This window comes from Scardinius erythrophthalmus, assembly GCF_964197995.2.
Source record: "Scardinius erythrophthalmus genome assembly, chromosome: 1".
NCBI classification, from domain to species: Eukaryota; Metazoa; Chordata; class Actinopteri; order Cypriniformes; family Leuciscidae; genus Scardinius; species Scardinius erythrophthalmus.
This window is the reverse complement of record NC_138221.1, coordinates 59430893-59455710: the sequence shown is the minus strand read 5'-3', so window position 1 is coordinate 59455710 and position 24818 is coordinate 59430893. Positions and strand designations below refer to the sequence as shown.

Here is a 24818-nt window from a genome sequence, read left to right as displayed (position 1 = left end):
TTTTGAAATCAGGTGTGAGGTAACTCGGGAGTGATTCTCCTACATGAGTGCTTACAGCTAAAATGTGCTTTCACACGTCTGACTGGCTTTTTTGTAAAGGGGACAGATTGTGCAAAATTCACTTTTACATGGTGCTTGTACGTCAGTGTGTGTCAGTGTGTGTAAACGACCTCCCTATGCTGGTAAAAATTCACCCACTCTTTTTTTTTTTTTTTTTTTTTTTTATATAATCCCCATGAAACAGAAACTGTCTCAAAACGAGGTGTCCCAGTTTTCGCCCTAGGGCAAGCCCCACCCACGACGGGTGGCGATCTCTGCCCTATTAGCATAGATCCCGCCCTGAGTGAGCCACACACAATCTGCCATGTTTATATCCCCACTAGAGCAGCAAGTGATATGTCTCAGCTACATAAACATAACTGTTCTGTTGTTGGCTATAATAATAATAATGACCATAAGAGTCTCCATAAACTCCTGGCATCTGAGCACCGAGGACGCAGTGGATTAGCCTAATTTTATTTACTGAGGGAATGTGACAAAAAAAAATAGGTAAAATCATATGTGAAACATTTTACACCAAACTATTTTGCAAACAAGGGTCAGTATAATGCAAGATTTGCAAAAAAGTAGATTCTCAAAGATGGATCAATACCAACTGCTTGTGATACAACTTCATATCCAGAACGATCGTTATTTACATTTTGTGAATCTTTGCAAATTGTATAGCCAATGTGGCTAAAGTAACCATTATCTCCGAATAGACCAAAGCTATGTTGTCGTTGTCATTTTCATTTTTAACCCGAAAACGTGTAATTCATAAACGCAACTTTTTGTTTTGTTGTTGACCCGAGTATCTGAAGCATGGAGTAACCCCAGAGTGCAGTCTGGACGATGGGGCGGGGCGACACTTTTAGGCGGGGCGACACGTGTCGCTCCGCCCACACCCGATTTTATTGGTTTATAATACAGCAATCTAATTGGCGTAGCCGTTTGAGGCATGAGCATGCGCATTCCTTTATGTACGAGTCTATGGTAGGAGTTTATGAATGATCTACGACTTCGACGCTGTTTGGCCATACTACAGAAATATTAAGTGATGATAACCATGGGGATTTCCGATTTCAGTAGCCTAATGATCAATTGGATAATATTTTGCTGAATTTACGGGTCAAGTTAGATGAAGTTACTGTCAAAATGTATTCGTATAGCGCTCAATTCACATCGTCTCAAAGCAGCTTTACAAAAAATCATATTGTAAGCTTTAGGCTAATATTGAGCAGTTTTAGGGCTAGGCAATATCACGAAATATGTTGCTGATAAATTACTGTTTGAAATTTAGATAGCCTACTCTTATATTTATTAATTTACCCAGCAGATAAGTCAGTGCCACTTTTAGTGAGCAATGATCATGACAGCATGAAATTACTGGCATATAGGCTATCAAAGGAGAGATCATTTCTAGGCTGATATAGGCTAGACAATATTTTTCCGCATGTCATGCAGGGCTCCGGAATTTCAAATCATTCGTAAATGCTTCTTCGTTTTTCCATTAGGATCAGTGAATAAACACAAACTCGGGATTTTACACAAATGATGATAATTCACTGTATTTCAGTAAAACATCGGATAAATCCGAAAGTTTGTTTTATTTTATTTTAAAGCAAAACCACAGTGACAAATAAGACAATAATAGGCTAGCCTACCAAATAGTATACAAGCCCAGATCGATATAATAAATCTGTTTTAGTAAATACATATTTATTTATTTTCACATTTCAGCACTACACGGTTTTAATTCTATTGTAGCCAACGCACAAAACCCAATGGCCTGATGATGTCACAGTAACAGATAGTCGAATTGTAGCCTACGGTCGACACTTATAAAACATGAATCTTTAAAACTATAACATAGGGATTTTACAGAACCAACAGGCCCTCATTTTATTAACAAAGAAACGTGAGTTTGCCATTAAACATTTTATTTGCACTGTAGCCTACCAAATAACGCACGCATTGGACAACATCTCGCTAAAAAAATGACAACAAAAAACGGTCGTGCTTTAAAAATGAAAATCAGCTGCTTTTACATTCTTACAGTGAATTCTCATCCTTTGAGTAAAATCGAGTTTGTAAAACATCTCTTTGAAGTAGGCCTGCGTTCGTTTTTAAACAATAACTTCATCCATTCTGTTTCTTAAGTACAATAAAACATTAGCCAATAGATCTTAACTAAAATTACCATGGTAAACCGACAACATATAGCCTACGATTAAAGTTAGCATTTAATATTTCTTTAATACGGCCAAATCATTCATAAAATCGAACTGAAAGGAATGCGCATGCTCAGACCTGAATCGTCTACACCAATAAGATTGCGGTATTATAAACCAATTAAATTGGGTGTGGGCGGAGTGACACGTGTCGCCCCGCCTAAAAGTGTCGCCCCGCCCCATCGTCCAGACTGCACTCTGGGGTACTACGAAGCATGTGCTGTAAAGGCACAGCCCTCTTCTGGAAATGGGGGCTGGGAGCAGCAGCTCATTGCATTTTAAAGATACACGCACCAAAAAGTGTGTTTTTGCTCTTGCCCAAATAGGGGCATTTAGGGCAAGCTATAATAAAGAACCTGAGGGGTATTTTGAGCTGAAACTTCACAGACACATTCTGAGGACACCTGAGGCTTATTAAATCTTGTAAAAAGAGGCATAATAGGTCCCCTTTAAGGCAACAAACCGTTAATGGCACATTATTGAGGATGTACACTTCAGTGAGATTTCACTGTGGCACAACATGAAGCTGGCTTTGTTTCCTGGTGAGTGACTCAGGATAAGGGTGGGGACCGATGACAAAATATAGCAAAATAGAAATGATCGAGCAGGTGAAATGTTCACAATTTGGACATCAGCACATTCCACATGTAAAATGACTTCTGTTTCCTGTACACTTTCCTGTAGACATTTGGAAACTGTGCTGTCAGTTTCACCATCAGACACAAGTAGAATGTAGATTTTGTTTTTGGCACTTTCTGTGCTGATGTTGAGGGAAAATCTGTACAATTTGTAAAAATTTAGTTAAATAAATGGTTATTTTTAAATAATATATGCATATTGGTCACAATATTTGGATAACGTGGTTGAAATAAAATGACTCTGTAGAGAGCTTTGTGACCTCAATGAACATTATGTATAGTGTTCATTGAGGGTACACAAAAATGTACTGTATACAAGATAGGCCTACAGTAGATCAAGCAACGTGTTTATTAAAGTCACCATCTAATCAAAATGGACAATTCTTATTTTTCTTTTGTCGAATATTGCAGTGTTTAATATAAATTATTTATCCGTGCACATCATAATTTTTTTTTTAATTCAAGTGCCTCGTAATCTTTAATCAAAATAAATCTTGCAGTGTCTTCTCTTCTCTGATGATGTGTTTACTGACAACCTGTCACTCACATGAGATCCACCAATAGCCAATCAATTACCTATATAGACAAATCAAGCCCCGCCCTGCATTTGTTCTTGTTCGAGAAGCCGTTTCACATACGTCACAATAGGGAAGAAAGAATATCACAACTTCCATTTCATGCGAATTTTAGGCATTGACAAAATTCATGACAATTGCACAGAGACGCTGATCCCAAAATAACGTGAAAAGTCCTCACCAAGTTCTGCTAATTTTCTGTTACGACAAAAAACAAACAATGCAAAGAATAATTCAAAATATGGATAAAACCCATGAAAAATCAATATGGGAAATTGCTTTATATAAACAGTACATTTGTATCCTGTATAGTATATTTGTATATTGATGGCCTAAGACACGAAACGAGCGGTTTGTGTGAGAAAACGAACAGTATTTATATTGTTTTTACCTCTTATACACAGCCACGTCCAAGTGATCTGAGGGCGCGCGCGCATCCTGGTGTGTGACGTGTACGCAGACTGGTGCATAGATATATACACTAGATGTCGCCTTGTCTACGGCAGTTCATTGGAACGAATGTCTTTAAGGCGACATCTAGTGTATATATCTATGCACCAGTCTGCGTACACGTCACACACCAGGATGCGCGCGCGCCCTCAGATCATTTGGACGTGGCTGTGTATAAGAGGTAAAAACGATATAAATACTGTTCGTTTTCTCACACAAACCGCTCGTTTCGTGTCTTAGGCCATCAATGTTTACTTACGATGGGGAACTGTTTAATTTGGACGATGGGGAATTGTTTTCATTTGGACTCTGTGCATGCTCTTTGAGATAGTGACCATAGACCTGCATTATACGACTGACAGACAAGAACGGTTTGACCTAAAAATATCCAAATTGAAACTACTGCGGAAAAAAAGACACCTACATCTTGGATGCCCTTGAGGTAAGCTAAAACATACCAAAATTGAATTTCAAAGTGAACTATCCCTTTAAGAGTGCTCACATGTGTTTATTACTCGAAAAGCTCTCAACGCTGCATGCATGAGCAGCAAAGCACTAATGAACATCCGTACAAACAACAGAAATACACATTGAAACTTCTGTTCATCTAGATATTTTGTGTTATTTCAAGTATGTGTTTAGGCAACATACATTTCCACAAAGCTACTTCAGTTTCAGTTCCAATTTTGATTTGAGTCACTAGGGTGGCTGACCACAGATCTGTGCTTTGGCCACAGTGAAACACCACGACCAAATGTGGAAGGTGCAGCAGTTACATCTCTCCACAGATTATGTAGAATTCATCCCCATATCAAAGGCACCACGTCTAATTTCCATAACATTTCATCAGAAATTTTGCAAACAACAAATCGACTAGTTTAAAGGTGACGTATCATGAAAATCTGACTATTTCCGTGTTTAAGCGCTATAATTGGGTCTCCGGTGCATCTACCAACCCAGAAAACTTGAAAAGTGACAACCCAGTAACTTTGTTTTGTTTTGTAATTTGTTTTGAAATCCCACAGACACAGATGGAGAATCAATGTAACATGCAGAATCGTTTTTGCTGACACCCAAAAAGGTGCAAATTTGACAAGTTATAATTAATGATCTGGGGGTTATTTTGAGCTGAAATTTCACAGACACATTCTGGGGACACCATTGATTTATATTACATCTTGTGAAAAGGGGCATAATATGTCACCTTTAAGCGATTCTGTATAAGCGATCCATCTGAGCCTACTACATCTATGAATCTAACAGGTAAATCCCATACTGACCCATACACATACCCATATGTGAACGCTGAATTGAGATCTGTTTCATGTCTTCTTGCGCTTAAACGGATATTCACACAAAATTACATCAACAAAATTCCGGTCTAGGCGATTGTCCTAGTAAACATAGCCTGTTATATCTTAAGTGAACATAAAAAAGTACAGAAATAAAACTCATGTGTAACAGTATTGGATCCGTGCAGCTCTTAAAGTGACAGCATCCTAATAAACCTGCTGCTTTGTTTTAATGCTAATCAAACAAAAAAAGGACAAAGAAAAAAATCACTCACTGATCTTGGCTGAATAACTTTTCTAACTTTAAAAAGGATTACTCTATATTTAATTATACAGTGAAGACTATGCAGTGCTATTTTACATTTGATTATTCATTTTCTCTACCTGAAAATTACTGTTAGACTTAAGGCCCGTACACACCGGGACGAATATCGGCGCGCGTTATTCGCCAGCGTTTTTCAACGCGTTTTTTGTGTTCATACCCAAGCGATTTTCGCTGACGATGAGCCGAGTGAACATGCAAATTCATTCCCTGACATTAGATGGCGCTTAATACCACTCCATAACAGTTCTCTTTTATCAAGATTTTTGTAGTCGCTGTCGCGTTTGTCATAGTTATTTATGTTCCGACACCAACGAGACCAGCAGCTCTACATTCATCTTGCCTTGCATCTTCCTCGTCTTATTTCTTCCCGGCAGTGTTTAGACGCTACTCGGCATATATCTTCTTCGCCGTTACGTATGTGTGCTCGGCAAGACCGTTTTGTGTTTGAGCGCCCTCAAGTTGTGTTTTACTGTAACTTCAGAAGCTCTAGACACGTGAGCAAAAGCGCCAATCTCATTGGTCGGATAGTTTTTGACGCGGCGCGTCAAACCAAAAACACGAACCCGAGGCGTTTTTTAAAAAATGACGCTTTTACGCGTGGCGTTTTTCACGTCGGTGTGCACACTCACATTGGCGCCCTTTGTTTAGTTACGAGGCGTTAAACGTCGGCGAATATCACACGCGAAATTCGTCCCGGTGTGAACAGGCCTTTAGGCCTACCTGAAAAACATGAAAAGCAGTGTTTATTTTATTTTGTATGTTTGTTCTATTGTATTTGTGCTATTGCTCGTAATTTGATTATTTGTTTTTATTTTATTACTGACAGTTTGCTTGTCTTTAACAATATTTGAAATTTATATGAGTAAGGCTAGTAGTTGTTGGTGTCACAACCTGATTTATTAAGGTTATGAGTCAAAAACAACGAAGACAATAACTATGCCTTTATTTTTTGTGGTGGGTCAGTGAAAATTTTGGAAGGGCAAGTATAAATTTAAACAACTGGGCCGGCCAGGTTAGTAGAAAAAAATCCTTAGCGTTGAGCTCCCTTTGCAGGCATCAGGGAGCAGCTATCAATATGCGGGGTATTTAAATCAGTTTTTAATGCGCGCTCACTTTTCACTGTCGAATTCACGATCCCGAGTACTCTGTGTACAGTACTGAACACACATCTTACAAGATGGGATATTTGTCAATGAGGCTCAGGATCTGTTGTGCACCAAATCCACCAACATCGTCCTGTCAGTCAACTCTCCAAACTGTCGTCACGTGATAAGTGAAATCTAAACTCCTGTTGCACTGTGCTGTGACTCTGCAGCTTGTGCTTTATGGAGCAAAGCAGACGCTATCAGTTTATAATTGTAGCGTCTGTTGTCCAACTGAACTAAATGGGTTTTGTTTCTATTAGAAAAAAAGCAAAATGACAGTGGGGGTGGTGCCGCTGTGGCCAAGTAATACAATTGGTGTATGGCTGAACACCGTGTAACACCGGTAACACATGGCACAGCAAGCCTAATTCACAGCACTGGACATTAGCTTGCCAGTGCCAGTGAACTTTCCCTCAACAAACTGGGAAGTGTCTGGAGCATAACACCACTTTCACGGATGGGTGAGGCCGCTTCCTTTAGTCTGCCGAGCCGCAGGAAATACTTCATGCCTAATTCATACCTCTGAGCTGCTCTTCTATCAAACTGATGGATGTGTCGAGGCGGAGAGAAGACTACAGATACTGCCAGACACCAGAGCAGAGTTCATACTAGCCCTCTTCTTCCACTCCTGTCCTACAGCATGTTCCTGTAGGCTGGCTGTGGCTGTAAGACACTTTGTTAAGACGACACAGGCTGTGTCCGAAATCGCATACTCTCGGAGTAGGTAGTACTTATTTTGAAATCCCACCAACTCATCAGCTGACTGAAAACTAGCTAGATTGCAAAATGAGCATGACAGAGCAAACATTTGGTCTTTACTTAAAGACTTCCAGCATCAATATTTAACCAATGTTTTACAATAAAAAAAATTTACAGTGACAATAGTTTATCAATTTGTGTCAGTAGTGCACATCAATCATGCTGAATCAAACTGGTATTTAACATTTCACATATAGAGAGAAGACATATGTATTCAGTCACACCTGCTTCCATTTATTTGTGACCACATGAATGTAAAAAACAACTCCATCAAGGCATTTAAGTCCAAAGGCTTACACATAAAAAAAAGATAGCCTAAATTATCTTTTATTATCTTATTATACAAAGATAAAATATAAATTTTCCATGAAACGATGTGATGATTGCGATCTGAGGAGGTTTGAGCGATCTCTCCGTCACTCTTTACTGTTATCCTTTCAGTCAGATCAACGGAGATAGAGATCACGGACAAAAAAGTTAACCGGAGTGCATGTTATGACGTATGCGGATACATTAGTCTGGTATCAACAATACGATAAAGCACAAAATCACTATGATTATAATCATATATGATTTGTCTACATTCTTCAAGCAGTCACATGTATTTTTCCATAAACGTGTATTTATTATCGCAACAGTTAGCATACGTAGCCTTTAGCATCGCATAAATAGTATATTATTGTCACTTTAAGACCATTTTATGCCCCTGCATATATAATCATTATATAAAAACATGATAATGCAAGTATAGGCCTACACTTTCAAACATTTCAGCATTTGTAATGAGACGTTTATAAACTTAAAAGCAAACCAAAATAAAAGCTTGACTGCATTTTCCATCAAAATAAAAGCTCACAGGTTTATCTCTTGCATGTACAGAAATAGACAAAACTAATTATGAAAGTTTCTTTTATTTTTCAGTGCATTTGTTTTACAAAATATAGCTATATTACTGTCATAGGAATAATATTATAATATTATTTTTAGTAATAGTCAGTAGTATGTAGTGTAATGTAGACTGAGAAACTATATCACAACTAAAAAGATGTCTGAGTCCCATTTAAAATTTCAGGTCCAAGTCAATGCACTGACTTCTTCTTTGTTCAAGTTGCACACTGAATATGGGTTGGAGCTCTTAATTTTGAACTTTGCACCAGATTTATGAATTTAACTTTAAAATGTACAAAATTTTCTTACACTCCTCCTTGAACTGCCACCTTATCGTGGTGGAGGGGTTTGAGTACCCGAATGATCCTAGGAGCCAAGTTGTCCGGGGCTATATTGCCCTGGTAGGGTCTCCCAAGGCAAACAGGTCCTAGGTGACGGGTCAGACTAAGGGCGGTTCAGAAGCCCATTATGAGACACAATCTATCAAGGACTAGAGCCCGACCGATATGGATTTTTGGGCGCCGATGCCGATACCGATAAAAAAAGCCAGATACCGATATATCGGCCGATATTATTTATGTGTATATTATAATACAGTAGTAATATTATTTATGTGTATTATAGTACAGTAAGTTTGGACACACTTTACAATTGGTGTGTACAAACTTTTGATGGGTACTAGAGCCCGACTGATAAAGGATTTTGATAAAGGCTGATACCGGTACAAATATTTGTTGGTTTTAAAATCCGATATTCCGATATATCGGACGATATATATATTTTTTTTTTTTCAGAAACGCGCAACAAAACATTAACAAATTTCCCTAACATTAGTTATTTGTAGTTATTTATGAGTTTTAACTAAACTAATATGATAATGCATTTTAAAAAGAAACTTGTTTCTTGTATTGTCACAACAGAACAGAGGAACATCAAAATATATTAAAGTTCTGATAAATAAAATGTATAAAAATACAAACTTAAGATTTTTTTTTTAAGACTAAACGTTTAGTCCTTTGAACAAAAACAACAATTTCACATTCAAATTGACAACAAATTCAAATTGTCATAATTTACTCTCTCAAGTTGTTTTTTTCTTCTGTTGAAAATAAGTTATTTGGATGAATGTGGGTAACCAAACAGTTGATGTACCCCAATGACTTCCATAGTATATTTTTCTCCTTTGGAAGTCAATGGGGACCAGCTACTGTTTGGTTACCCACATTCTTCAAACTATTAATATTAGAAAAATATTAGAAGGAAATTAATACAGTTGGAACAACATTAGAGTGCCTGTAAATAATGAGATCATTTTTATTATTGGGTGAACTATCCCTTTAAGGACAAGCGGCAATGTGTTTACATTTGCTACTGTCTCTTTAAGAGCTGAGCACGACACGTCTAATGTACACGCATTTGACAAGCGGACAACCGACATTGTTTATGTAAATCTTGTGTGTATTTAACAGTATTAGCACAATAATACTCGAAAGATAACTTAGTCCAGTATCCAGGCGCTGGTACTAGAAAGGCTTTTAGTGCATGTGAGCTTCACATGTACGCGCTGAGAAACGCACACGTTAGAACAGCGCATCAGCATTTAAAATTAAATGTTTAACCGACAAAGCATTAAAGCACATGCACATTATGAACTTTTGTGAACTGCAGTGTTAACATTTTATGTGAATATAGCCTACGTCGCGTTGTTCCGCTTCACTCTCGGCTTATTTAACCGCAGCAAAACTGGACATGAGTCACGAATTTTGTCATCCTTATTTGAGTTAAGAGAACTGATAGGGATGTTCTTTTAATTGTTATTCAAGCAATGTATGTCTCGTGAGTCGTTACCAACTCACCATGAACACAATTCACTGCTGATCTCACTCGCGGTTCTCTCTGCCCGACTCTGGCTGGATCAACAGGTTGCTGAATGTGTGGCGCGTTATACACGAGTGTTGCCAACAGGGACGGTGTAGAGTGCCCTCTGGTGGACAAACTATACAACGGCAACCCTCATAACATGGTTGAAGGGTGTTTCGTCCGTTTTTATTTTATTTTTGAAATATTAATTTATCGGCCGTTATAAATGCCGATACCGATAGTTTTGAAAATGCCTAATATCGGCCGATAATATCGGCCTGCCGATATATCGGTCGGGCTCTATCAAGGACCAAGACATCGCCCAGCATAGCACAGCCGGGGCCCCACCCTGGAGCTCAGCCCAAAGGAATGACGTGGGGCCACCCTCCTGTGGGACCCTAAGGGTATAGTGCATAGTGGATCGGGCGGCAGTCGAAGGCGAAGGCCCTGACGACCCGATCTCTGGACACGGAAACTGGCTTTAGGGACGTGGAACTTTACCTTGCTGGCGGGGAAGGAGCCTGAGCTTGTGCGGGAGGTTGAGAGGTACCGACTAGAGATAGTCGGGCTCACCTCCACGCACAGCTTGGGTTCAGACACCACACTCCTTGAGAGAAGCTGGACTCTCTACCACTCTGGAGTTGCCCACGGTGAATGACGGCAGGCTGGTGTGGGTTTGCTTATAGCCCCCCAGCTCAGACGCCATTTGTTGGAGTTCACCCCGGTGAACGAGAGGGTCGTTTCCCTGCGCCTACGGGTCGGGGACAGGTCACTCGCTGTCGTGTGTGCCTACGGGCCGAACAGCAGTGCAGAGTACCCGACCATCTTGGAGTCTCTGGGAGGGGTGCTGGAAAGTGCTCCGACTGGGGACTCCGTCGTTCTACTGGGGGACTTCAATGCCCACGTGGGCAGCGACAGTGAAACCTGGAGGGGCGTGATTGGGAGGAACGGCCCCTCTGATCTGAACCCGAGCGGTGTTCTGTTATTGGACTTCTGTGCTAGTCACAGCTTGTCCATAACGAACACCATGTTCAAGCATAAGGGTGTCCATCAGTGCACATGGCACCAGGACACCCTAGGCCGGAGGTCGATGGCCGACTTTCATCCTACCTCCGGCCGTATGTCTTGGACACTCGAGTGAAGAGAGGGGCGTAGCTGTCAACTGATCACCACCTGGTGGTGAGTTGGATCCGATGGCGGGGGAGGAAGCTGGACAGACTCAGCAAACCCAAACGTACTGTGAGTCCCGTCAGAGAGATCTTCGACTCCCACCTCCGGCGGAGCTTCGACCGGATCCCAAGGGAGTCTGGAGACACTGAGTCCGAGTAAACCATGTTCTCCACCTCCATTGTCGACACAGCCGCTCGGAGCTGCAGCAGTCGGTGGACACCGGAAGTAAGGGATGCCGTCAAGCTGAAGAAGGAGTCCTATCAGGCCTGGATGGCTTGTGGGACTCCTGAGGCAGCTGACGGGTACCGGCAGGCCAAGCGGACTGCAGCCCAGGTGGTCGTGGAGGCAAAAAAAAAATCAGGCCTGTGAGGAGTTCGGTGAGGCCATGGAAAAGGACTATCAGCTGGCCTCGAAGAGACTCTGGCAAACCGTCCGGCTCCTCAGGAGGGGGAAGCAGTCTCCTAGAAACCTGTTTACAGTGGAGGTGGGCGGCTGTTGACCTCAACTGGGGATCTCTTCGGACGGTGGAAGGAATACTTAGCGGATCTCCTCAATCCGACCGACACCTCTTCCATTGAGAAAGCAGAGGAAGAGGGCTCAGAGTGGGACTCGTCCATCACCCAAGCTGAAGTCACAGAGGTAATTAAGAAGCTCCTCGGTGGCAAGGCACCGGGGGTGGATGAGATCTGCCCTGGGTACCTCAAGTCTCTAGATGTTGTGGGGCTGTCTTGGCTGACACGCCTCTGCAGCATCGCGTGGCGGTCAGGGACAGTATCTCTGGACTGGCAGACCGGGGTGGTTGTCCCTCTTTTCAAGAAAGGGAACCGAAGGGTGTGTTCCAACTACAGGGGGATCACACTTCTCAGCCTCCCCGTGAAAGTCTATTCCAGGGTACTGTACCAATCCACATGTGCTTTGTGGATTTGGAGAAAGCATTCGACTGTGTCCCTTGTTGTGCCCCCCAACATTGATAATAATAATAAATGTTTCTTGAGCATCAAATTATCATATTAGAATGATTTCTGAAGGATCATGTGACACTGAAGACTGTCATGTGGAGTCAAGGATCATGTGACTCACTGAAGAGAGTTAGGGATGGGACAGTATGAAAATTTAACATCACGATAATAGTGACCAAAATTATCGCGATTATCAATATTATCATGGTTTTGTTAAAACGAGATGAAAGTGTTCAAAAAGAGTTGATGCTCACTCTGAAGACATTTCAACAAGTTTTATATTTGAAAATCAACAAACAACAAATAAAACAAGCAGCTCTATGCACTTTTTAAAGCATTTCCTTCCTTATAATGACGGTCGTCAATAGCAACGCATTATAAAACCGCGCACATGCATTGTAACAGCCACCTAGTGTTAAGTAGTGTTCATGACATGAATGTGGATGTGCCTTTAAGATAACTTCTTCTAAGGCGTACGTTATTGTATGCATGCTGTTTTTATGTGAGTGCGCACGCACAGTGAGAGTGAGATTGATCACGCAAAGAGGAAGATGACTGCTCTTACTGCTGACCGTTGTTTTATTATAATGTGTTTACTTTGATTTGTAGCGTGTTTTAGTGTTTTCTTTTCCCTTTTAACATTCGCTCTTCGACATGTATGAAGAGTGTGCTTAACTGAGAGAAAACATCTATAAAAGTCTCGTGGAACTACCAGTTCATTTGCACTGTCATGTATTCTTCATCTGGGCAGACTTCAAACTCTCTGACAGACGTTACAACATGCATCACAACGGACGCGCTCTCTCGTTTCATTCAAATACAACTTGCCATCTTGCGTCTCCGTTTTTAATTGTATTGAATATAATATAATCAGAGTTGATTTATTGTTTACAGAGTTTCATAATATTGTTGTATATGTCCCCGTAATTAGCCTATGTGGTAAAAAAAAAAAAATCGGTGTAATAAGTGTATGATGAATATAAATTATTATCCCTTAAATGTCACTCTTAATAGTCTTGTTTGAACTTGTTCGTTCGTCTTTGGCTAAGCCACTTGCTGCGAACTTTTCTTTGCGGAAGCCTCACATTTATTGATATAAAATAGTTACATTTATAAATAAATACTTAAAACAACATTTCATGCCCAATTATTTCCCAGACGTAGTTTTGGTATTGAGGTCAAAGTTAACTTGCCTTGCGTTCGCTATACAACGGTGGGTGATGGTCACACAAGACGACTCGGCAGAAGTTATTGCAGCGACTTTTTCTTGTCATGTTCTGCTGACAGGCTGACCATCTTTGATTAAGTTTCCCTCAGGACTCTTGTTAAAGCCAAAATATGACCACACATCAGAATTGGTTCTTTTAAAAGGCTGAAAAACCTCCCGAGCACGGTCACTGCCTTCCGCAATTCCTTCTTGAATAAAAAACATAACATTGCGCGCTGCGCCTGCGTCAGACTGTTGCTGGCTGAGAAGGATCTAAAATCGCGATAATCAAACACGGTTTTAATGATAATAAAATTTTAAACGATATTACTAACCGTCAGTACATTTTATCGTGGTTTATCGTGAAACCGGTAATCGTCCCATCCCTAAAGAGAGTAATTATGCTGAAAACACATAATTTACATTTGTTCAAAGGAACAAATTTCATTTTACAATATATTCAAAAAGAAAATACTTATTTTAAGTTGTAATATTTATGTAATGTAATATTACTGATTTTATTATCATTTTACAACTTACAAACTGTACAAATTATTTAAACAGCTCAAATAATACACAAGTTTTAGCAGAAGAATGAGTGTGTATGCGTTTTTTTTTTATTATAAGCATCACACTTCTTTTAAATTATCCAAAACCAGCCTCATTCACTTCAAGTAACTCATGATAACATTTTTATAAGAAAAAGAGGAAGGAGATGAAATAATTTTTTGCATTAACGTCACACATGCTGTCAAGTTAACTGAGCTTAACTTCTCCAGAATATTCCTTTATCCGTCAACTTCTAATGGAAAATCCTCCAGTAATCTCTTCAAGAAGATTTGTGGGGAGGACGAAAGGAGGCAATAAGTAAACAAACAAGAGCAGGAAAATAAAACTTGGACAATATTGTATGCTAGAAAATGGTAGACAGGTAGAGAAAGCAAGTGGAAAACAGGCAAGACACACAGCGAGAGCTCAGTCCAGCTGGCCCAACAGTGCTAGTCTGGATCACATGGACTCAGCCGTACCAACCTCAGCCAAACACCACACGGCCAAACAGTCACACACATTGGAGACCTTAACACCACAGCCTGACCTGTATCAGTGCTTGCTGTCATGTTAATGAGTTGCAGTGCTTTAACTCTGCTGGATACAAAGTGATTCATGAACAAATGACTCTTGATTCTCAATGAGAAGGTTCTTTTAATGAACTGGTCAAAAAAAAAAATAATTATGTTATGCTTTCAATCATGCAGTCACGATTCCAGTGTTGTGCTTTTTCAAGGACTTGTAAGTGTTTTCTGTTTCTATTGTTCCTCTGTTCTCCTCTTGTGTTTAGTTCCTGGTTCCCTTGTTTGTTACCATAGCAACACTGATTAGTTCTTAATAGTCCCTCGGTTGTTTCTTGTTTCCTTGTCATCTTGTTAGTTTCCCTGTGTGTATAAATATATAGCCCTGTGTTTTAGTCTGTGTTTGGGAGTCACTGCCTTTGTGTTTTGCATTCTTGTTCCTGGTCAGGATTATGTTCCGCTTCTTGGTTGGATTATCTTTGTTTATTTTTATCTTTAATAAACTTTTGCCTCGTCTTTGCCACCATTGTTACACTAACAAATCCATCACCGAATGAACTGACTGAACTTCCTGAACCACAAGCAGTTATTTTAGTATTATTTACGGATATAGTATTTATTTTTAATTTATTTTTTTTAATTATTTTCAGCTTCCATTTTAGTTATTTATTTTTAATAGTTTGTTTAAAATAACACTGACCACAAGTCATTACAGTACTTCCAGTTACTGTCTCATGAACCATGGGGTTTGTGAAATGTTTCCCTGCAAGTAGCTCAATTGGTTTCATATTGGGGGGAAAAACAACTGTATACAGAGGTTCAACGACAAAATCTCACAAGAAAGTTGGCTGTCAGCGTGATATTTTAGTAAAGCTGAACACTTAGTAAACACTTCAGATTCCAAAGCTACTTATGTTGAGACTCATTAAGTCCTTCTCTGTGAGTTCCTTAAAGTCCCCCTGTAGTCAATAATTTTATCCCTTAAAACTCATATTTGATCACCAAAATGACACATTTAAACGCTTTTTACTGTGATTTTTTTTTATTCATGCCTTAAAATAGCTTGAATGTAACTCTACACCCTTGCTTCATTTAATATACGTGGACCCATGAATGTGCAAATGAGTCCCGCCTCCACTCACTCATTCAGGCTCGTCTTCAAGTCGATGCATCAGAATGATAATGCGTTTTATTTATCGCTCTCTACAACGTCGGACACATAACAGTAATTAATATGATTAACCTTTGGCTGAACTACGTTATCAAACAGCTAATAATGTTTTGTAGAGGTCGACCGATTCATCGGTTTTGCCGATTAATCGGCACCGATAGTTGATTGGTGGAAATATCGTTATCGGCAAAAATACATACCGATAGTTTTTCCTGGTTGCGTCCGTTGCTGGAGCGGCTGAGAAGCGCGCGCTGTCATTCATTACACAGTAAGAGAGAGCTGAGAAGGCTCTGCTGGCATCATGCAGTACAAGAGCGGCCTCTAGAGGTGTAATAAAAACTTTCTCTGATGCCTCGTGTTGTTTATTTCCACACGTGATTCTGCGTGCTGCACTGAGAGCACACGCTGCGTGGAGAGCGCTCAGATGCGCGTTTAAACCACCAACAGCTAAAAGGTATTTTTTCATATCATTATAAAGCGATTAATTTGTTGACTAAATGCTGCATTAGTAGAGAAAGAACAGCACAACAGTTTGTTTGTTTGCCTTCGAGGCTGAGAGGACGCTAACATTAGTACAAGTACCTCAAGTGGTTAAAACACTGACAAAAATAAACTAAGTCCGAACCGAATGTTTAATGTCACAATTGTTAACATCTATTTGCATTAGTTTATATCCAGCTAGTCACTTTTATGCATTTAATATGCAGAGAAGTTGCATATTTAAAGCTAGAGATGTAAGATAGCAAACTGATATGTTCATACAGCCGACAGAAACATAAATCAGAAAAGCATTCGATTTCGGTTATTTTTTCCATCATCACTTTAATATGTATTTTGTTATTTTGATTAGATAATCATCAAGTGTTTATAAAATAGAAGCAAAAGTGTGAGACTATACATGTAATATTTATGTCATTTCAATGCTCTGGCGTTGTAGATATTTAAAGTTGGCCATCTTTAAGCATGACTGTTTGGATTTATATGAAATGATAACACTTACAATAAAATTCCATATGTAACATTAACTATGGTTAATAACTGCTGTATAAGGATTGTTCATTGTTTGTTTGTTAATTAACATGTACTAATACATTTTTAAATTAAGGTTTTTATTTGTTTACAATTTGTTAACCATCAAACTAACATGAATGATCAAGGTGCAATTTGTTTTTATCCAGTATCAATTTTAAAAACTATCGGTTCATTAATCGGTTATCGGCAAGTATGGCCCAACCTAGCTATCGTTATCGGTAAAATCCACTATCGGTCGACCTCTAATGTTTTGCTAACGCGCCCTCAGTCAGACAGCTGCCTTCTAACAATCAGCATCCTTAGAAAGGCTTTGAACAACTTACAACATCAGTGGAGAAAGGCATTATAGTTCATCAAAACATCGTAATATAGGCTTACATCATATACATAATTTACCCGCTTTATTGCTAAATCTACATGATTTTTCATAACAGAAAAATATACCAGAATAACCTGGCTACCCTTGAGACTCCACTGCTTCAGAGCGGTCATAGTTAATGATATGCTAAAGCCCACCCTCGTGACCTGATTGGTTACAACTACAAGTTAGTTTGTGACGTAAGGAGCACCGGCGATTTCAAACCGCGTTTTTGAGACTGTCTTTGGTTTTAAAGAGAAAATACTCAGCAATGATGTTGACTTATGAATTTGCACATGGTTTGTCGTAAAGCATATTAAAAACAGCACATAGACTTATAAACAACAATAAAAGCTTGATTTTCACCACAGGGGGACTTTAAAAGTTCATGCCTCAGTGTGCCAGTATCAATCCTTAATAAAGTCCACTTTGGTCTGAGAGGAGGGGATGAAACACTTTTACCATCATCCTTTAATCTCTCTGAGGAGTTGGACAAACACTATAATCTTGTTGTCACTTCAGCAGGCAGCTAAAATTAAATTGACAGCCAGAAATGTCTGAAGTAACTATTTAAGTGATCTAAAAGGTACTGGTACATCAGTACTAATCTAAAACTAAAACTAATATGACAAAAAAGCAATACCAGAATTCACAGCATCAGTAATACAGACTCAATTTGATACCCATATTCAAGACACATGACAAAACTGCAAGGATCTTAAGAACTGTACTTATAAATATTCAAAATAAATATTAATATTTCTTATTTAAAATAATTAAAGCATAGCTTATTTATTGAAAAACACTATTAATACCATTGATTTAATTGAATCTCGTAATGTTTATGTTAATTGGTTTATGCACTAATCTCTGGTACTGTTGTGGTTACTGGTATTGACTGTTATAGTCAACCATGTCAATTTCAGAGCAGAGGTGCAACTTTTTATGACACAGGAAATGAATCAGTAACTGTGAACTTGTGTTGCCCATTTTGGTACCAAACGATCACTAGCTTGTTGTTTTCCTCACTTATACCTCACTCATTTCGATACTGAAATATCTGAAACGGTTTCAACTTTTACACAGATCATTCTCTCTGACGGCGAAGTGACACACACCGCCTCCTCTCACTCACTCACTTACTCGTCTCATTCGCTCTGGTTGAATAGTGCTTGTATTTCGCATGATTTTAGTCATTCCCTCAGGTTTCACGCTCTCACCAAAAGCACATGCAACACTGATCTATAAGTGTCGCGCACATAAAGCCGCCTCTCAAACAACTCGCAAGAGCCAAATTTACTCATTTTACGTGGCTTGTTGCGCTTAAATGGTCTAATACGTACAAAATTATTTCAAAATGCCCATCTTGCCGAGTATTCAGGTAAGCATGGTTGAGAAAACGCATGTCGTGTAACAGTGCATAAACTCTTAAAGTGACAGTAGCCTAATAAACCTGCTGCTGTCTGTCATGATAATAACCAAAGACAAAATCACTCTCTGCTCTTGACTGAATAACTTTAATTGTTAAGCATTAATCTGCATTTCATTTTTTACAATGAAAACTATTATGATGTTATGTTATTTTACATTTGATTACTTTAATTTCTATAGTATTTCTGACCTGAATACAACTGAAAGACCCACCTGAAAAACTTAAAGCCGTGTTTATTTCATTTCTCTCTTTATTTTCTATTGTTTTTATTTGTGTTATTGTGTGCGATTTTTTGTGTATTTGTTCTTATTTTATTACTGGCTGTTTACTTGTCTTTCTTTGTATAGCCTATGTAGTTCAACGATTCAAATAAAGCCTCCCTGTGCTGTGTGTAAACTATTACAACGAAATTACCAAATTATCTGTATGACAATATGGCAGGTTTCCCTGTGGAATCGAAAATGTTAACAAATATTGATATTTTTAAGGTATGGTATCAAAGTTCGAAAAAAATTATGAAAAAAAATCATGACAACACCAGATGGGAGTAGTTTTCTAAACGATGTTTCAGTTACAATTCTTATCACTCAACGTCTGTGCCGAACATCTTCCTGTTTATTATAGAGGTAGAAGTGTGTTTTCTAGACGTGAACTAGCCTACTCATTGATTAAAACTTTTTTTTTTATTAAAAAAACTATTTAATGGCATTCAGAGTTTAGCAAAGTGTCTGTTCATAATAAACACATATGTGAGCAGAGACATCTAGACAAGTATCTTACCTGACACTGATATTAAAATGAGCAGTCTTCACAGTTTCCACAATTTGGCTATATTTATTAAAGGGTTAGTTCACCCAAAAATGAAAATTATGTCATTAATGACTCACCCTCATGTCGTTCCAAGCCCGTAAGACCTCCGTTCATCTTCGGAACACAGTTTAAGATATTTTAGATTTTGTTCGAGAGCTTTCTGTTCCTCCATTAAAGTCAATGGACGTGTCACTGTTCATGTCCAGAAAGGCAATAAAGACATCATCAAAGTAGTCCATGTGACATCAGTGGCTCAATCTTAAGTTTATCAAGCGACGAGAATACTTTTTGTGCGCAAAAAGTAAACAAAAATAACGACTTTATGCCACTATTCATTTCCATCTCTCTGTGCCTCGAGTGAGTTCGCGAAGTGTAATAGCGCAGCGCGTCTGTGTTGTACGTCACTCATCAGCCACTGATGTCACATGGACTACTTTAATGATGTCTGTATTGCCTTTCTGGACATGAACAGTGACATGTCCATTGACTTTCAATGGAGGAACAGAAAGCTCTCGAACAAAATCTAAAATATCTTAAACTGTGTTCCGAAGATGAACGGAGGTCTTATGGGCTTGGAACGACATGAGGGTGAGTCATTAATGACATAATTTTCATTTTTGGGTGAACTAACCCTTTAATTTTGTAATAAAATGTTTTCGTCAGATGACATCCATATTGAAATGAACGGAAAGCATGAATGCTTGTTGCGCAAACAGACAATTTGCATTCGGAGTGGATTGGATTTTTCAGAGGACCGTTGAGTTGAGTTGCCCGAAAAACAGTAGGTCATTTGCCCTGGAAATATAACTGAGGTTGTGTGAGAAAAACAGGATTAAAATGACAAAGTTAGCCTGTGAAACACAGATTTCTCCATGAAAAATCTACCTGAATAGGGCTTTACAATAACTTTAAGATTCCCAAACTATTGAACGGTAGTGTACGACTGAGAGACACTTCTTTTCCCTTCTGTACTGTCACTTTCCTTCTGGAAGCTAGTTCTGTCAGATACTAATACAAGACATCTGCTTTAACAAAACAATGATCTGCCTCATAAAAACGCTCATCTGCTCAGATATTATCCTGTGGTCAGCAGATCCTGAACCAGCAGGATCAACTTATGACCTACAGGCCCGAGGCCGGAGAAGTGAGCTGCTGAAAAGTAGTGAGCCATTGTTCGCAAAATACCAAATCAAATCAGTGTTGCGATAATGCAGTTTGCCCACTTAAGATGGCTGAGAGCGTTTCTTTCACTTGCCTACATTTCATTTAATAGTCCTTTCCTAAACCTGTTTATTACCAGGGTGATGATTAACAATCATAATTAACAATCAATTTACGTGAACCTGGTGTAAGGCCACAGGAGGGATAGCTTATTTATTTCAATATGTACTAGATTGAAAACAATATAGAGTTGGAGGTCACTGGGGCCCATCAGCTGTTTGATTACCCATACTCTTCAAAATATCTTCTTTTGAGTTCAGCAAACTAATTAAATTTATGTTTGGAACAACTTCATTCAAAATTCAATGAAGAATTTTCATTTTGGGGTGAACTATCCCTTTAAGGGGTATATTAAAATAATCCATTTCACGACACCTTTGAAACGGCAGTGCTAAAGGCAGGCAACATGCAAATGCAGGGCATACAGAATGCCACTGTATCAGTTACACAATGTACACATGTACAATATATTGTGGTCTCAGAGATTTCACTAGGCTATGCGATAACTCTGCCTAGGAAAATGCACCGTGACCACACGCAACTTTGAAACGCAAATAAACTGCCATACATAGATTTCCTCGCAGAACCGCTCATGTAAAAAAGGGAAAGCAAAATGAGTGGTTAAAGATGCCACATGTGCACTAGTTTGCACAAAACCTGCACTGGCAACAAATGGAAAGTCATGTGACTGGAAAATGGTTGCTTTATGATGGCTGTAACCAAGTTTAGGACCAGACATGCCAACACAAACTGGTTTTAAGAGTAATCAATATATAACACTTCAACTATTAGCAATTGCAATCAAACCTGAATACTAGGCCTAGTTGTCAACAAATAAAATGATGTTTATGAGTGACACAAACACACACACACACACACACACACACACAACAAATGACAAAACACATTCACTTCCACATATTTGAGAATTGGAATATCAGGTAGTTGATGACGTGAACATTTTGAATAATGGAAAAACAAAATAAAAGTGATGCATCTGTCATACAGCGCTATTGTGGATGCGGTGTGTCACATGACAAGCATGACGAGTCGCCATGGAAATAATAAGGTGACACATTCTAAAATAATGGTTGCCTTATATAGAACATTTTGAATTTACGTGTGAAAGGGTTAAAACAAAGATCACGATTCTCCCACAATTCTGAATAGACAAGTTAACTAAATAAAATGTAGGCTAATTTCTCTATTTAAAAATATATAATTAATTAATAATATATATATATATATATATATATATATATATATATATATATATATATATATATATATATATATATATATATATATATATATATTTCATTAATGGATGAATCAGGATTTTTGAACAAATCTCTTGAATGAATGATTCAGTGACTCATTCATACAGACTTTGGCTCCATTTCTCGAAACTCTACACACAAAACATGCACACAACATGCAAAATGTCACACATCTTTTGCAAAAGCAAACACTTAATTCAAAACTATTTTAACTCTTCTAAAAATGGTGCTTTTGCATGGAATATGTGCACGAATACACTATATATACAGCATGTATGCACAACTGATGAATTTTACAGTTAATGAACTGAACTGACTTGAACTGAGTAATGAATGACACTACTGGCTTGTTAGAGTTGCTTTTCTGGAGAATTTGAATTTGTTACTATTGTGAAGCCACTTTGAAACAAGCTGTATTGTATTGTAAGCAATGCATTATAGAATTAGAGGTGACTTGACTTGTGCATTCAGTATTACAAAATAAACAGAAATGCAAAAGTGAAAAATGTATTTCTTTATCAAAACAATGGGTTTTGATTTCTGAGTGAACTAATATAGAGCTGGTAAGTCCCGCCCATCCGTAAAACCCCCCTGGACCTCTAGATTGAAAAATCGTCAATGCAAGTGAATAGGATAAAATAATTATTTTCTGGTCCCGTTTGAATTTTTCCATGAATGTGAACATATGTTGTCTGTGAATTTTTAATATAATTTTTCGTGTGAAGAATGCTACAATTTAGCGGGTAGAAGCTTGATACGGTTAGACTTAGTGTGAGAGCACTTTGTGGACTACAACTCTTCGCTGCTTTCGACGCGTTTCTGAAGAAAGAACGGCTCATTTGGTTTGAATGGTGACATTTGGGTACAAAACACACAGGCATCTCGATCTGTCTCCATAGATTATCGCAGCATTAGCACCGTGATTTGACAAGTGGAGGGAAAATGTGTTATGGGGTGACGTCACATAGGCGACATGTAGTCTTTCTCGTTATGTCTTTTCCACAACTGCTAGCCGAAGAATCATACAATATACTGTCAAACTCGTAACATGAAAAATTATATAAAAAATTCACAGACAACATATGTTCACATTCATGGCACAATTCAAACGGGACCAGAAAATAATTATTTTCTCACATTCACTTGCATTGACGATTTTTCAATCTAGAGGTCCAGTGGGGTTTTACGGATGGGCGGGACTTACCAGCTCTATAGGCTACATGATCGTTGGGTGTAGGTAATCTGTAAATGACTGAGCCATTTAAATGACAGTGTTCCCAAATGAAACATAAGAGCTGTTGCTTTTGAGTGATGTGTTTATTGTAGAGAACTGGGCCTGCTGCCTGCTGTCAAAATTGAAAATGGGTAAAATTCAACAATTTGAACATGGAGCTGCTTTGAGATCCCCATGTCTATGGGACTGAACTATATAGGGCCTTAAAAATGAATATTTCAAAAGAAAAGTTTATTACAAATGAAAGTCTAGAAGGATATTAATATATCTAGAACACTTTTAGTTACAGCCATGACAACTTAATAATAAAATAATATTTATGGCTATCAGAGAGGCATGTTCTATGCAATTGAACTGATACATTTCTAATCTTAACATTATTTGTTATTCAGATATTCCTCATTTTGGCTCCAAATCTCAGGTGAAATGACCCAATAATAATAATAATGTTAATAAAATTAATACATATAAACTCTGAACATACTCATTCAAAATAAACCAACAACACAAACTGCTAAAAGTGAAGCAGAAATAAGTTCATCAACACAGATAAAGCCAACAAGAATCAAAAAACTCCACAGCATAATCTATTCATAACTTCATAGTACATTATGGACTGTAGAAAAACAGTATGATTTTCCAATACTGTAAACTCACAACAAAACCAAGCTTTTTTTCTTCTTTTTTACATTACAATTGTAAAACCTTGACTAAAATTGCCAGTAAAGTACTGAAATCTTTTACAAGAAATGTCTGAGATTGCAGTAGATACATGAGAAGTCTTACTGTGAAAATACTGTGAAAGAAATGCAATTATTAACCTGGAAAAATACTATACTAAAAAATGTAAATCCTAATATATATACACACACACATATACATATATTAGGATATTGACATGTTGTCATTTATTTTTCATTATTTTTAAACTAGCTATAGAAGTGTTTTACATAGGCTAATTCATGATGAACACGAATGTGACAGATTGTTTAGTTATAATGATGTACTGAGCAAAGTCTTACATGATTGAGAGTAGGCTAATCAATATGAAATATATAAGCAGAGATAAGTGATATCTCCGTATAGACTAAGTTTGTAACTCCTAAATTGTAAATGTTAGACAGATGCTGCTCTGATTGAAGCCAGTGAGACTTCAGCAGCTTCACACTCAGTCACAGTGAAGATCTGCTGACGACACACTTACTCTAACTCGCTAGGTATGAATTTTCCATTATAGAAACACATGATTAGAGTTCCCTAGTAACATTTTTGTGTTTTAACCAGATTAAAAATGCTGGCTAGCACATCATCTAATGTAGCTAACAGTGCTGACTGTTCACGCTCCTGTAAGATGCTACACACAATTTCAAGCATTTTTAAAATGAACAATGGACAAACATGGTCCATTAACTGTTATTAAAACATATTTCATTGAAGAAAAGGCTACGATAAGCCGCTAACTCACCAATGCACTGGCCAACGGGAGTGCTGTACGGATTCCCCAACAAGAACTCCATCTTGATGACAACAACAATCCTCCGATGGTGAGAGGCTGACGGACAGCGCGCATAAGCCCCGCCCAGAGAGCTGTCTGATTGGTTTAAACAAGCGGAACCTTTTATTTATTGATCGAGGAAGCTGTCAATCATGGGCAAAGTCTTAACACGGCAGA

General features: G+C 38.4%; 1 protein-coding gene across 3 annotated transcripts in view; it reads right to left on the bottom strand.

The window, feature by feature from the left end:
• Positions 1 to 24676, bottom strand: part of tom1l2a (target of myb1 like 2 membrane trafficking protein a) — a 54368-nt gene extending 29692 nt beyond the window's left edge. For all 3 annotated transcript variants that reach the window (XM_081380538.1, XM_081380539.1, XM_081380537.1), the window contains exon 1: positions 24612 to 24676. In XM_081380538.1, the coding sequence (XP_081236664.1) occupies positions 24612 to 24663 (52 nt within the window). In that variant the 5' untranslated portion in view covers positions 24664 to 24676. The remainder of the gene's footprint in view (positions 1 to 24611) is intronic.
• Positions 24677 to 24818: the final 142 nt, after the last annotated feature.